The sequence below is a fragment of the Pinus tabuliformis genome, chromosome 7, assembly GCF_031772625.1.
Source record: "Pinus tabuliformis cultivar Carrire ecotype Pingquan chromosome 7, CPIR1, whole genome shotgun sequence".
Taxonomy (NCBI): Eukaryota; Viridiplantae; Streptophyta; class Pinopsida; order Pinales; family Pinaceae; genus Pinus; species Pinus tabuliformis.
Window position 1 is genome coordinate 934,358,084 of NC_142293.1, and position 16,725 is coordinate 934,374,808.

At 35.6% G+C, this 16,725-nt stretch overlaps 1 protein-coding gene across 12 annotated transcripts in view; it reads right to left on the bottom strand.

The window, feature by feature from the left end:
- Nucleotides 1-16,725, bottom strand: part of LOC149250709 (agmatine deiminase-like) — a 270,021-nt gene that overhangs the window by 26,003 nt on the left and 227,293 nt on the right. For 11 of the 12 annotated variants that reach the window (XM_089459210.1, XM_089459209.1, XM_089459207.1 and 8 more), the window contains 2 exons: nt 12,214-12,372; nt 11,659-12,114 (listed from right to left, as the gene is read on the bottom strand). The exons of the other annotated variant lie outside the window; for it this stretch is intronic. In XM_089459210.1, the coding sequence (XP_089315336.1) occupies nt 12,025-12,114; nt 12,214-12,372 (249 nt within the window). In that variant the 3' untranslated portion in view covers nt 11,659-12,024. Of the gene's footprint in view, nt 1-11,658; nt 12,115-12,213; nt 12,373-16,725 lie in introns of those variants that run through there. 12 annotated transcript variants of the gene reach the window in all.

The window sequence follows — 16,725 nt, forward strand, 5'->3', positions numbered from 1 at the left end:
AATTGAGACAAAACACACAAGGGAACACCGCTTATTTTTGGACAAATTATTCCCCTGAAAAAACCCAATTCGGAAAAACTGATGCCAGCATATAGAGGGTTTGTATTATTAAGAAGATTTCTAAATACAACTAGGGTGCCAAATCCAGCTCACCCAACAGAGAATAAACCTGGCAGAAGTACCTCTATCCGGAGACAGATATTTTGACAATTCCAGCAACTGGATGATCAAACCCCACAGATGACAATTGTTGTTCCCAGTGCTAGGCAGCGATGGCTACTCCAAGCTCTGCGTTGGAACTGCGTCACCTCCTCTAGGAGCTGCGTCACCCTCTCAGTGAGCCTCCCTTACTCAGAAGTCGATATGTTGAACTGTTGCTCTCTCTACCCCACAGAAAACCCCAATGTTGCCTCTAAGGGACTGCGTCAACCCCTCTAGCTTCTGCGTCACCCTCTCTGGAGTTGCGTTGTCTCTCTTGTTGTTGCTCTGCCTCTCTGATATGTATCCTTTGCCTTGGAATGAAGTCCCTCTGCCGAGCTTCCCCTCTCTCGCTGCAACTCAGACCACTAGCTCGATTTCTCAGCAAACCATGCCCCAGAAAAATTGAACTCTTTGATCTCTTGGTGTATCTTTAACTGACCCTCAAGCCTCCTCTTATACTTTCATGTTGATGAATCAATGGTCGTGATCTAATCTCTAATCAACTGCTAAGATTAACATAGGCTTGATCCTCGTCACTTAGAACCTTCTCACCCATATTTTTATTAATACAAATTAATATTTTTATTTTCCTAAATTTAGACTTAGGAACTCATTAAAAATATGAATTATTTTAATAACTCCTCATCCGGGTGGAATTTCTCCAAACGATTAATGGGTCTTGGAGATCTCATGTGTTCTAGCCCTTCCACAAAATTTCGAAGCTAGATCACATCCAACACTACCCAAAATCAACAAACAATTTGGGCACCGCAATTTCACGGACTAGATTCCTAACCAGGGAAATTTATCCATTAGTCTCTCAACAATTTTGGCATCGCAATGCCACGGACTAGATTCCTAACCAGGGAAATCTATCCATTGGTCTCTCAACCATTTAGGCACCGCAATGCCACAAACTAGGTTCCCCACCAGGGCAATCTATCCAAGTGAGAATAAGATGGACTCAAGCCTTCAACCTCTCTAGGTACCATCAGGCTTACTAGCCAACCATCAACCCGGAAATCCAGGTGCATGTCAGAGCTCAATGACCAACGCCACCTTTCCAACTTCAAGACCTAGACATCAACACAAAGTTTCGGCGAGATGTCTTCCCAGGCAATGCTTCACTCACAAAGTCTCAACTCTCCTAGATCCAGCAGATCAAGGATAACCAATCTCTCCCAATCAAATTGATTGGTAACCAGCATGCTATCAACACCTTCAAGAGATACCAATCACAGCCCCAATCAATAATATGCTTTAATATGTATATCAAATAAAAATCTCTGAGGTCATTCTAGATGTTTCTTCTCAACTTAGTAGGACTATCAACCGAATATTTGACAAAAGATTCCTCAATCGTATACTTTCCTTTCCTACTTCTCATGCAACAACATATCCTCTGAAATTCATTAATCAAAACCAAGTTATGCCCTCCCTCTCAACTAGGAAGCATCTCTTCATCCTAACTCCCTCTTAATCTTAGGGAGATCTCTTCTATTCAGGCTTCCTCAGGGAGATCAGCTTCTTATTTTCGTCATTGGAGAACCTTTCGTGGCTTCCAACCATTTCATCAAAGTTATCATTATCCTCATCATGCTTTATCACATCAACGAGCATCTTCACCATATTGAATATTTTGTACCTGCACAACTTAGATAGCAAGTACAACCAAATCTATAGAAGCGTGAATTTATCCATACCAAAATCACGGAAGCATTTCAACTTTATACATATAAGATACCTAGACTTAATTACAAACAAGAGACATATACTCTTCAACATTGCTAGGGACTTTGTCATAAACCTTAGACTACATCATAATCAACTTTCAGTATATCTAGGGTTTCAATGTTTTTCCAAAGGTATGACATAGCTTACTACAACATATAGCAAACCCTAGAAACAATTTAGACAAATATAAAGCGTCTAACAACTTTTCAAAATGCATATGTTAGATTTTTTTACTAGGGTTTCATACAAATCCTAGATTTCATACAAAAGAATTAATCAAAGTCAATCACAACTTAGTCATTAACATGACCAACTTTCACTAGGGTTAGTTGCAAACCCTAGATTTCCGATCAACCATCAATCCCAACCAAAACTCAGATTTCCACAATCTTACACAAATCTCAAATATCATATTGTCATCATATATCGGAGATTTTTACTTCTACTAAGTTTCAACTCCAAAACCCTAAAATTCCACTTTCACAATCTCAACAATCATTAAATAAGTAGATCTTAGATTGTTATGTCACACATACTAGACAATTTAACTATTACTAGGGTTTATTCGCAAAACCCTAGATTTCCAAATATCATCCAAGAATCTAAGACAAGGACTTATATCAAATCCCAAGACTTATTACCATTGAAAACTAGGTTAACCCATGTATTTAGGAATTCATAAGCATATCATATGTCCGACAACATTAATACATTAGACATATATTGACCTAGACCAAGCTAGGGTTTCGACCAGAAGGACATATCTATATATACCTAGGGTTCCATCATCATGCAAAGGCATTTCATATCATGTGATAATCAAACCCAACTTCACAAATATCGATAGAAGTTAGACATATTACAAACTTTATTAGACTAGGGTTTGATAAGGAAAACACACATATACCAAGGAAATCCATTATAAGGGTCTTGCTTACACATTCCACCAAACCCTAATGAGTTAGGGTTTCAAAATAGGAACATATAAAACCCAAAAATTACCAAAACTTCAAAGGTTCGGGATTTTAGACAAACATCATTCAACCTTAACAAGTTAATATTTCATGATCATACCGAAATCCCAAACATCATCGACTTCAAATAGCATTTCACAATAACCCTAAGCGAGCTAGGATTTCACACATTGTCAGCATACCCTTAGGTCAGGGTTTTCCAGAACTTGTCTAGGGTCTACAAAATCAGTTAAGAATATGAGTGGGGTGGGTAGATTTATCAAATGATGAATCACCCAAAACAAGAATCATTATGATTCAATATAGCTAGACATAACAATGTTAGTAATAGATTGTCAAATGAATGAACCTTTAGTATAAAGAAATCAATGTATTGTAGTTTAAAGCATACCTTTGTTTCTTGACAAACCTTTCCTTGGGTAGCTCTCTTCAAACTCCTTAAGGATATAGCAAATGTCTTCCTCATCGAGACAATAGAGGAATAATGGTGATTAGTATTAATATAATTAAACAAGTACATGAAACCAAAAACTAAAGGGAGATGAGATACGCATATTTGGGAGTTGTTGGGGGCTCCCTCCAAAGATTGAGGGATACCTACAAACTTATAAAAACAATAAAAATGCCTTTTCCAAAATATGTTAAAAACCTATAAATTCTAAAACGTCAAAATATAAAATGAGATATTTAAGGGTACAAGTAAAGGACATAGTAGTGTAAGTCCCTAATGCCAGATTATGCGGGCTTGGCTTTCTTTGGGTCTCATTCTTCAACAATGTTAGCATGATCTCTTTCTCTCTTTTTATTTCTTGGATTGTGAGGACAAACACTCTTGTAGTGACCTTTCCTATGGCATTGATAACATTCTATCTTGGACACGTCAACTTTCTTCCTTGGTCCTTTTGATTTCTTTCCTTTATGTTGAGCAATGTAGGCATTTGATACTCCTTCGGGATTGGCTAATGAGATCCTTAATTCCTCTCGACTGCAAGCAGTCCATAGTTCTTCGAAAGTGGGAGCTTCCTTCCAATTGTTAAGACCTATAGCAAATGCACCCCAAGAGGGTGACAATCCTAATAGAGGAGTGATCGCGAGTTCTTTGTCTGGAATGATTTCATCAATGGCCAAAAGATCATCTCTGATTCTTGCTATCTTCACAAAGAAAGAGGCCATTGTGTCTTTTTTAATCATCTTTGTAGTCCTTACCTCATTCTTCAAACTTTTTACTTGACCAATCTCCTTAATAGTAAATAACTTTGACAAGGCTTCTTACATTTCCTTAGCATGATCGATTTTGGCTATGAATGGGACAAGGTTGTCCTTTATTCCTTCTACCATTAGAGTCATGCCCACCAATTCTAGTTCCTTGAATTTCATTTTGTCAGCATCACTGGAATCCTCTGTAGGCTTCTTTAATTTTCCTTTGACCAAGTCTAGTACCTTGTTCTTTTCAAGGATGAGGTCAATCCTCTTCTTCCAAACCCTGTAGTTTGAGGTCCCTTCAAGTTTGTTCTCTCCCTTGTTTGTGTTAGACATCTCCCTTGAATATAGTAGACTCCTTCCCTGAGATAATCCTTTTAAATGGTTCCTTGATCAAGTGCTTGAGACTGCCTTTTTCTTTCTTCATCACCAAAGCTCTGATACCATGTTAGAAAATCAAAAAGGCAAAAAGACTTTCTTATTCTTGATAATTACTTGTGATGTTTCTTGTTGTTACAATTCTTTATATCTTATTTCTTTTAATTCATCAAGCAATTACCAAAGTAGCAGTACATCAAATAATAGACACCAGATGTAGGCACTATGCCAGGACAAAACCCCCCTTGAGGGGAAAACCCAATCAAGAAATTATTCCTTTCAATAGTATTCTTTGAGACTCTTCACCCTAAACAAAGACTAGACCTTCCCTCCACACCAAGTTAGCCTCCCAGAATTTCAACCCCTTTTCCAGCAACTTTGACTAGGCAACAGCTTCCAGCAACTAGCATCTTCCGGCAATAGTGAAACGAAGACTTTGATCTCCCAATCCAGAGCACAAAACAGAGAGAGAGGCACCAAAATTTTGATTTTTCCTTTCTCCTTAGACTTCCCCAAACTCGCACTTACTTTGTCTTCCCGGGAACAAACTTCGCACTTTTCCCAGCTACAAGAGATATTGAACTTCTTGTGAGAGTGATGCTCCAAATGACTTCGACTATCTTGTTTTTATAGGCTTCTTCTGGGTTGAATAAGTGTCCTAAGGCCAACTTGATCTTCTTCTAGGCTGACTCGGTGTGGAGGATACATAAATCATATTTGATTCAATACTAAACCTTTTTACATGATTCAAAAGCCCAAGAAGGGTCTCTTTAAAAGTACAATGACTCTATTAACTTAGAATAAATCCTAAAAGTCCTCAATGGGGACTTTGACGTAAAACATGGTGACTCAAGCACGAAGCCCATGCTTTAATAAGTCACAATAATAATAATAATAATAATAATTCTTTTATTTATTCTTTTGACAAGTACATTACATGATGACTCAAATACATTAAATGAAAATTGATCCTAGTTACATTTTCCAACACATTAGGACAAAGATGGATAGTGATATACATAGACTGAATAATTATAGTAGAGATGCAACGGTAAACTCCTAATAGTCAGGAAAATAAATAATATAATAATCAAACAGAACGGTACAACAAATTTAAAAAATTATTAAAATAAACAAGAAAAATAAATATCATTAAAAAGAGACGTTAAGGAATGCCTAGAATAAAGATATTATTATTATTATTATCATCATCTTAATTAATTAGAAATTGCCTAAAATAACAACAAAGAGGAAAAAATTAACAAAAAAACATCAAAGAGAGGAAGAAATTAACAAAAATAACATTGAAGAGGATACAAAAATAATATATATATATATATATATATATATATTATAAAAGGAATTTGTATTACAAATATTCTTATTTTAATGAATACCATTATATATAAAAAGGAAATTATAAACAAAAATTCTTATTTTAATAATAATACTATATATAAAAGAAAGTTGCAGAATGAATAGAAATTATAAAAATAATAGAATAAATAATAAATAAATAAATAGAATATGAATGTGTAAAATAAGAACCAAAATATCAATGAAATTTTATTATTATTGTTATTATTATTATTATTCAATTTTAAGGTCATGGTCAAGCCAGACACCAAATTGGTGTATGAGATCCCCTTGTTTGTGGGACAAGGGACCCACCTCCACACAGTGATTTGGCTGCTAAGTCTACAAAGGCATAAATACTCTACCCCATCTGGTTATGAACCTATGACCTCTTAGGAGGGAACACATGCTCTTAACCATTAAGCCCACTCAAGTTGTAAGAAAGAAAGAAAATTATTTTAACGTCCATGAGGCTAAAAATAGTCTATGGGTCAAATTGCTTCTTCATTTGGTTGATACATTTGGCCTTTTCCCTATGAACCCTCATAATAAACACTTTCAACTTCTCAACAAACCCCTCGCTAAATAGATTATCCCAAGAGCTAGCTTCCAAAATATCTGCATACCTTCTTGTCTTTGAAGGCCTCGCATTCTAAAATAAAATGTTTTTCTGTTTTCACTTTTCCAGAAGAACAAAAAATACATACTCTTTCCTCCCACACTTCTTTTGGCCTCTTCCAGCGCCCTGTTTCACAACAGAGTTGATGAGAATTAGTCCTTAACTGAGCAATAAGAATTTTGGCTTTCTAAGAAATATTAGTCTCTATGTACGCTTCTTGTTGATGATTGAGTGGAATTAAACACTTCAATATAGTATTTTTTCTTTCTCCCTAGCTCCTTATCCCAAGTACGTTTATGGAAATTATCCATAACAAAAGCTTTTATCTCTTCACTGTTTATGGGACACGTGTTCAAGCAAATACCCTATTTACTAAACCAATTGATATTTTCTGCATCCAGGTCTTATTTCTTTTGCATAATATGTCATTAAAGACAACCTTAGGCCATCTGCCTTGTCTGTTTGCTCAATTTTTTTTAAATACCTTATGACTCGCACCATAGCAATTGCTTCAATATGAGCAATCCTTGTTTCACTTAACAAGATAGCTTAAGGAACTACACTTTTAATTTTGAATTTGTTTGTAATCAAACACTTCTAAATTTTCTCAACTTGTTTCCACTGCATGTCAAATGTACTGCTGGACCACAGTTCACAACCATAGAGAATCATTGGAATCACTAGAAACCCAAAAAGAGTTTGAGTGTTTTTCAGTCCCATAACTCTGCCTCTCTACACCTATTTTGAAAAACATAAAATGTTTCCTAACACCCCAAAGTTCTCTTCTTTCTACGACCATCCCATCTTAGATTTTTGTTGAAGTCAATTAGGAGGTATTTGTAATCCACAACTTCTTCCAGAATGTTTCCTTCAAAGTAGACCTTATGTTGGTTATGTTTTCTTTTTTTAGAGAAAACCACTACTTTCATTTCGCTAATATTGACTTGCATCCCCACCCTTATACAAAAATTCTAAAGGGATAGTAAGTGCTCTTGCAAACCAAGAGTAGATTTAGCAATCAAAATAAGGTCATTTTCATACAAAATAAACCTTATAACAAACTTGCCCAAATGGATACCATCACCCCCTTGCGAATTTAGCCAATCCTCAAGGTTGTCAATATATAAACCAAAAAGGGTAGAAGACAATGGGCAACCTTGCTTGACCCCGATATCACTTCTGTAACTTTCATAAATGTTCGCCAAAGTTCTAATTTTGACTTTCACCTCTTCATACAGTCTATGCACCTCTGCTTTCAAATGTACATTTTGTGCCAAAGCTTATCCCTAGGAACCGTGTCAAACGCTTTTATGAAATCAACAGAGAAACAAAAGACTTCTTCCTTTTTCTCCCAAACCTTTTCAATGATGTACCTTAAAGTTATACAATGATCAACTGCGGAATGTTTAGGTCTAAAACCCATTTGGCCTTTAGCACACTTATCTCTTTCTTCTGCCCACTTGTTGATTTTATTTTCTAGCATGCTTCCAAATAATTTTTCAAACAAGGGGTTTATCATTATGGTCATATAATTGGAGGGATTATTGACGTCGCCACTCTTGAAAAGAGCTATTGCCAAACTAGTTGTCCAATCTATGGGGAACCCCTATTGTATGATGTTATTGAATTTTTTTGTAAAATATAAGCAAACAAAAACCATAGAAAAGAATACCAATGTATAAATTGATAATAGTATTAAAAAAAAAAAAAAAAAGAGGTCTCATAAAAAACATGCAAAGATAACTAGATTAATCAACTCAAAATAAATAAATAAATGTTTTTTTTGTTCAATGAGAAGACTATTTTGACGAACACCATTACATGGGAAACTTGCAAAAGGTATCATGCTAATTCAAGAGAGTTATTATGAAAAATTGGAGCTTTTGGATCTATGGTAGGTGATGGAAGAGGGTTTACATAGTAGCGATCTAGGACTCCCCTTGACATCAAGCTAATTTTTCACAAGGGATTTGGAGGGTGGAGGACATGGGGAAGTTGGTATCAAAGCTAGCAATGGAAGAGGAGATTGGACTATTCAATTAACCCATTATAGGGCCAACTGACCTATAGTTGAGCCTGATTATAGTCATGTTTGGTTTGTTTTGGTTTGTTTCTACTAAGGGTGTAGGGGTGTAGGAAGGTGGTATATGGTGAAGGGACACTTGCCCGAGAAGTAGAAGATGAACATCCTTGGAGAATTGGACTAAGGGCTATTTAAGCCTCATACAAAGGTGGAATACAAGCTAGAGGTGAGGGCACATGATCAGCGTTGCAAAAGTCCTAATAAAATCGGTGACTCGCGAGTTTCTCAGAGCATTGATTTTATTGATGACTTTTTTTATTTGAAAAACTCTCGATTTTATCATAAAAGTCTGGATTTTTTCCCATGTCAATAGAAAAAATCGCAAGTTGCTTTCAAGGCAAGTTAAATTGGCATTTGATGATGTTTTTTTCTTGTTATGGGGGGCGACAAGGGTCATTTTGCATGCTTAATAATGTATTTTGCGCTCTGAGGAGCAAAGGGTTTCTAGGCGCCAAGGAGAACAACATGTTTTTTCAAGTAGTGATCGAGCGCAACTAGAGTGTATTTGAATAACACAGCCAAGAAGTGCAACATGTTAAAAATTTTCAAATTAATTTGTTTGATTCATTATAAATTACAATTTATTGTTTTAATATTTAAATTTATAATTATTATTTATAATTTATGACCCTAATACAAGTTGGTGTCCTAGTTCCCTAATTACATTGTCTATGTCTACTACAATCTCCAATTGTGGGTGAGGCAACTTCAAAAAACCCCTAACATGGATGCCATCTCATTGAATCAGATTGACACCACTATTGCATGGAGGGTTGAGACCGAGAGGCTTGTCATGGAATTGGTCCCTAATTGGTTAGAGGAAGCATTAAAGGAGGTAGCAGCTACAGGGAAGAGAGAGGTAGAGGAGATGAATGAGCAAGAGGTGACACCACCTAGCATGGTCACTAGCAAAGGACATTAGAGGCTACCTCCTATTTCTTCTTCTAGAGGATGTCAAAGTCCAATTCCAACCCTAGGGCCTTCTTCCTCTAGAGGAAAATCCATTACCTTTTCCCATAAAAGGGTAGAGGAACTCGCTAGTTTATGTACCTAATTTGATTGTAGATGACTCGTGATGATGAGATACATTTATTATATTTTTTGTTGACATTTTGACTCTTAGGGTCGAGTCAGAACTCGGGATTTAGGACATGATTCATTGTTGATATGTGATGTAGCACTAGACTCCTTATAAATCTTATATATTAGTTTTTTTTTCATATTTATGTGGCAATGCATTTATCTAATGTTGTGGATGTTTTAGATGCTGGAAAAAATTGAAAAATAAATAAATGTATTGTTTTTATCTGCCGATGTTTTGTTGATTTTTACTGATTTTTTCCAAATTTTACAATTTTTGCATTTCCCAAACCCTTGCTGATGTTTTCAACATTGACTATAACATTAACATTTTTGAAAACTGATTTGAGTAAAATTGAAAAAAAAATAATAAAACAAAACAAACTCATCTTTGATGATATACAAACACATTTCATAATAAACTTGTCCATGAGATGGCAACCCCAAGAACCTATGCAAGTACCTTGTTGTGGAATTTTAACTCTTTATACCAACTTTTATTATCAAATAAACTTTGAAAGGAAGTGTAATTATATTAACCCTTTGTAGGTTAAAAAACATATTATTGTTTGACTTGGCATTCAGTCAAACTCAATTATGTAGTTTTATTTAATGATTTTGTGGTTCAATGTTGATACATACGGCATCTCAAGCCAGCCACCAATATTCAGATCCTCAAGGTATGTATATAGTGTTCCTTTGAATAGAGAATATTGATAAAGGAAAGAAAACTTACATAATTGAATGTAAGCCTTCAACCATTTTGAAAGGGTGGTCCACGGAAATCATTTTTTAAGTATATCAAAAGATTATGAGACTCACTAGCAAGTACAATGGTTTTATGAAAATTGGATTTTACTTTACAAAATCAACTATTATCAAAGACAATTTTCCCCTTGATGTATCAAATTTACTAACAAAACTTTGTATGCACTATTTATAAAACCTATGTTGCCTGGGATTTTGTTTGCTAGTGAGGTTAATGGAGTACTAAGCCATCCATCAAGACTCCAATTTTATTGTGGTCTTCGCCACCCAAACAGCATGTTTAAAAGAAGGATGAATCCTGGTGCAAGTCCAGGGTATTTTGGCAATATAGATTACCCAGTTTATGAAGAATTGCTTGGTCACAAAAAATTGATTTTATAACAGGGCTCTCCTCGACAGTTTATGAAGAATTGCTTGGTCACAAATAACAAATTGATTTTATAACTGGGCTCTCGAATAAAAATGGCTAAACAGTTTCACATTATTAAGATATGGCTACATATTTTACTTCCGTAGTATCATCAACTCAGATCATTCAAACTTATTTTCAACAGTATACCATATGACTAGCCTAGTATCATCAACTCAGATCATTCAAACTTATTTTCAAAAAGTATACCATATTATATAATTTGAAGAAACAGTATACCCTATTATCTTTGCTTCATAATAATTACGTTAGTTTTAGTGAGCTTTGTTGTTTTCTTCTTGAACAGATAGCCCATTTGAATCACCCCATGAAACTTTTGAGAAAGAGAAAGACCCACTGACATGAAACACTTACCTGATCACTGTTAGTGTAAACTCCCCATAAGAATTTTTCAGCACCCACTGAAACCACACATTCTATCACACATTGATAAGCACAGCAGTTTCGAAAGAGCATTAGAATAACCCATAGGAATAAGGACCAATCCTTGCGCAACTAAGAAGGTGAAAAGTGGATAATATCCTATATCTATGATTCCTTTTAGGATAGTCGTAATCTTAAGTATGAATCCATCGAACTTCCCACCCACTTTCACCTGCCAAATTTTGTAGTGTAGAGTTCGAATTTCCTTCTGCATTCTTCCTTTGTTATGTGAGTGTTCCCTATCTCACTTGTGCATACATTAAATTCAAACATACTATCTAGTCAAGATAGATTTTGCATACGCATGGAATGATTAAATTCCAATTACCTAAACTTACTGCAATAAGCACCAAATACAATCAATAATAATTAAATTGTAACTACCTTCACTTTACTGAAATAAAACCAAATATAATCACCAATGAAACACGAGTTAGTATATAAGCTTTAAATCTTCAAATGGAAATTTGAAATGAGAAATGGAAAGAATTCTGGGAAGAATAAAGATGGAATTTGGGTGAGGGTGAAAGGCAAACGTTATAGCATTTAACCTTCATCTCAATATTCTCAATGTCCAGATAACTCAATTCAACATTCAGAATAAAAGATTGTATTTTTTGCTACCGACTGCTTTGGATGACAATCGATAGTTGCTTTATAAATAACAAAATTTAATTCAAGAAAATTTCTATCATTATACAGGCGTGAATTTTATCATCATATTATCAATGCAGCAAAAATAACCCTTTCCTGTTTTTCTTTTCCATTTGTCAATATATCAAGGCAAGCAAGCCGGTTGTTGCTGCGTTATGCAGTGTATATTACCTCCACCAAGCACAATTTCTCTCGCACCAGATACCATTACAACCTGCACCAAATTCATTCATGGCAGTTTTCCCAAGTCATTTTAACTAACAAACATATCGCTCTATAACTGTTGACATCAGAATTTGATATTATGGCTTACTTCATGATCAGGAAATGTTGCAGAGAGGACATCAAAAGCTTCTTTATCTCTTTTTTCATCTCCAAATGCAGGAGCCACAATTCCTTTGTTTGCAATGTAAAAGTTTATATATGAGGCTGCAAGCCTGGTTCCAGCAATCCTGGGTTTTCCATCCAAAGCCTGACAAAAGCACAATACAGATTAAGTTGAACATAAGCATCAAGTAAATGTTAATCTTGCGTTGAGCCAAAATATACATCAAATATTCATACATCAGGAATATTAAGCAAGCAAGTAAAGACTAGACATTCAATGGAAACAAATGAAACTTCTCATCAGATAGAAAAAATGTTGCATTTAATCCCAAGTTACCAATTATATTAAGCCATGGGAAACTAGTGCAAGAGTTCAACTGTGAATTTTTTTTGAATGAAAGTAACTGTGATACCATAGGCATTTTTGTCTCCTTGATAATAAGGTCTATTTTTCAATCAGTATCTTCAAATGATAGGTTGTCGTTTTACAGTATCATTATCCTTCACTTGTCACTAGTCCCGAAGCAAAAGGCTTCATCCATCTAGTGTACAGAGTTTGCATACTGCACCTGACCATGCAAGTTATGTCACATTGATTGTTAACTACAAATGTTGAGTTCCAAGTGAAAGTTCAGGAAAGAATTATCATGTAACCATGAGGTGGTGTTCAGGTTGACTGTCATTAAGTGTTCAACAGTGACCTATCGTGATGTTGACAGATGTTTTAGTCAGCAACTTGATAACAATTGAGCATAATGGAGGCAAATATAAACGGAAGTTGCAGAGGAATAATAGGAAAAGGTGGAGAAAGAGATCACAGGGGTGACAGGTATGGACATCGCAGAGAAGGATTCTGGACACCATACAGATGCTTAGGAGCATACAGCAGCCCCACAAACCACTACAACAGGTGCATTAGGCGAAGAATTGATTGGTTTACTGAATTTTGCAGGATTAGGTCCAGTGAAGAATGCAATTGCTCAGGGAGATAATGGTTGATGTCTACTACAAGCAACAAAGGCCATATGGTGGATGAATTCAGATTTTCCCCGAGTTCTCATGGTGTTGGGAATCATATTTCGTCTAAATGTCAAGCTGGGCATGGTCTTAAAGAAAAAGATAATGTTTATCATTGAAGAAGCCAATCTCATAAGAGGTTTCTTCCATAATACATTGCACTTAATTGTTTTAGGAGTGACGGGTTTATCAAAGAAGTAGTTCATTCTTTTGAATGCCAAATTTATGGGAGTTGGGCTTTCTAGTGTGAGGAAGAGCAAGCAAGGGTGATCTCCTTTTTCTTCAAAGGGAGGTACTACTTCCATGGGAGAGGAACTTGCTGTGGGTTTAATCCCTGATTCAAAGGAAATGGATGCCAAAAGGGATGTGATGTTGATCATCTTCGGTTATGAAGTTATGGCATCCCCATTTAATTCACAAACTAGTATATCCTCTCTTGCTCTTGTGTCTTCAGAGGAGGTGATGGGTATGAAGCAACTCTCTGATTCTTCACAGTCTTCTCAGCCTAACACGGCACTACAGGTAGAACAATTTGTTCAACCTTGGCTCCTCTCTTGGTACAAATCGAAATGGCATTGACTTATTCCTTCCTAAGAATGAGTTTTGAGGGTCAAATGTGTTGAAGAATGTAACTAGTGTCGGTCTTCATCATTGTATTTAGTCATGATGTAATGTATTTATCAAAAGAAAGAAAAAAGAATTTTATTATTAAAGAAAGGGACTTATTAAAGCATGGGTTTCATGCTTGGGTCAATAGTTAATAGGTCAAGCCTCCATTGTAGGCTTCTAGGGTTTATGTCAAGTGTCCTTGTCCATGTCATAATGTAATAGACCCTCCTTGGGCATTGTCAATCAAATAACAAATTTATTTTCATGTAAATTAGATCTTCTAGGCCTCCTCCACCAAGTCGGCCTCAAACTGGACAAGTTGGCCTAATTGAGAGGTAGAATCTCCTATATAAAGGCAGCAACTACTCACTCAACAAGTTCGATCTGCAACTTCTGGGACAAGAAAAAAGTGTGAATTCAAGAAAGGAGGAAAGGGCTAGCGAAAAAGGAGGATTTTGTCAAGCACAAGAAGTCGAAATTTTCTCTCTCTCTCACATGTGTGAAGTTGCTGAGCTGCTGGAAGGGCCGAAACTGTAGTCTTAGGTTCCCCCTATAGAGGGGTTTTAGCCCTCGCTGAGTGCCTACATCTGGTTTCATTGATCTTTGTATTTTGTTTTGATGATTGCTTGATGAAACAAAGATAAAAGAAGAACATAAGAAAGTTAATAAGAACACAAAGATATCACAAGTAATTATCAACATAAGAAAATATTTCTGCCTTTCTGATTTTCTAACATGGTATCAGAGCTAAGGTGAAGAAGGAAGAAAAAGGCAGCTTGAAGATCTATTGAAGAAAAGGGGATCAAAGGAAGGTCATTAAGGAAAAGGACTATACAAGGAGACTACTATCTATAGGAACTATGTCAACTACAATGAAGGGAGAAAACAAGCTAGAAGGAGCCTCCAACTACAGGGCATGGAAAAAGAGGATAGATCTTATCCTCGCTAAGCACAAAGTTTTGGACCTTGTTCAAGGAAAAGTCAAGAAGCCTACAGATGATGCAGGAAAGGAGAAGTTTAGAGAAACCAAAATCTTGGCCATGAATCTGATAGTAGATGGAGTAAAGGACAACCTAATTCCATACATATCCAACATAGACTCTACTCAAGAAATGTATGAAGCTCTTTCCAAGTTATTCACCATCAAGAACATTGGTTAGATAGCTAGCCTCAAGAATGAAACAAGGACAATAAGGATGACAAAAGATGACACTGTGTCATCATATTTTGTAAGGATATCTAGAATAAGAGATGAACTCCAAGCAATAGATGAGGTTGTGCCAGAGAAGGAACTTGTGATTGTTGCACTTTTAGGTCTACCAAAGTCTTGGAGTGCCTTTACTTCAAGAATTAGCAGTTGGAAGGATACTCCAACCTTCGACCAAATGTGGAATGCATGCAGTCAAGAAGAAGCCTGAATATCATTAGTAAACAACAAGGAGGATGAAGAAGGCGACACCTCTAACGCCTATTATTTTCATAACAAGAAGAAAGGAACATTCAAGAAGTTCAAAGGACCAAAGAAGAAAGTTGACCTATCCAAGATTGAATGTTACAATTGTCATAAGATGGGTCATTACAAAAATCAATGTCTTCAAAATCCAAGGAATAAGAAGAGAGATAGGGAACACACAAATATTACCGATGAAGCTCCACCTAAGAGCAAGACTGAAGAATCGGAATTCAAAGCTATGTTACATGAAACTTCAAAGAACCCGGCGTTTCGGGCCGTACCCGTACCCGAAACTCCGAAACTTGGCGGAAACTCGACCATCATGTAACCATCTATTAGAGTTAATATAAACTTGTTTTTCCTTTTAAATTGTCATCTATGGGTCTTATTCCCTTTTTTATTACAAGATAATGTGTTATTCACTTATATATATATATATATATATATATATATATAAATATACATATATGACGTTTCGGTTGACGTTTCAGTCAACGTTTCCATTTTTGGGAGGTGACGTTTCTAAACGTCCACGTTTCGGAAACTCCGAAACGTTTCGGCGTTTCGTGCAACTTAGATTCAAAGACTTATACTACTAAGTCCTCTCTTACATATCCTTCTTAGTCTTCTATTCTAAGTTTTGTATTGTTTTCCTTTATGTTTTGATTTCTAGAGTTTGTAGGTCTAACATGTCTTGTTAGAACATTTTTGAATTATTTTGATAAGTTGTAGGTGTCCCTCAGAAAGATTGAATTAAGAGGGAGCTTCCACTATTTTACCAAAAGATAAGTATTTTGTTCTTTGTTTCATCTTTTCATTTATGGTTTCCTCCTCACATCAAGATTTGTTTATATTGTATGCTAATAACCTTTTCTTTATATTTTCCTTAGTAGGAAAGATTGCAGAATACACAAAGGTTATGGAGGAGACTTGAAGCATGGAAGAAGTTTTGTTGCAAAGGAAGCCCTTCAAGAATTGATGTCCTACAAGGTTTGTTAAAGAACAATTCAAGGTATGTCTTAAACTACAAGTTTGTTATAAGGTTCTCTTCATAGAAAAGGTATGTTCATTCTCTTTTGAAATTTGCTTTACATTACTAAAATTGTTGTCTAGGGTTTTGAATCTTAAAGATTCTTGTTAGGGTGATTAATCATTACATTGAATCCACCCTTGTGATACTATCATTTAACTATTCTTGTGAAACCCTAACTGTTAGGGTTCACTGCAAACCCTAGCCTCTTGTTGCTAAAGGTAAGTCAATGTTAATAATGAAACCCTAGTCTACATAGCGATTGTTGATGAAGTCTAGACATCCTATTCTTTTGAAGTTTAGGGTTTTTATAATGTTAAGATAAAAACCCTAGTCCTTTAGGGTTTGCTATTATTGTCCTTTAGGGTCAAAACCCTAGACCTTTAGGG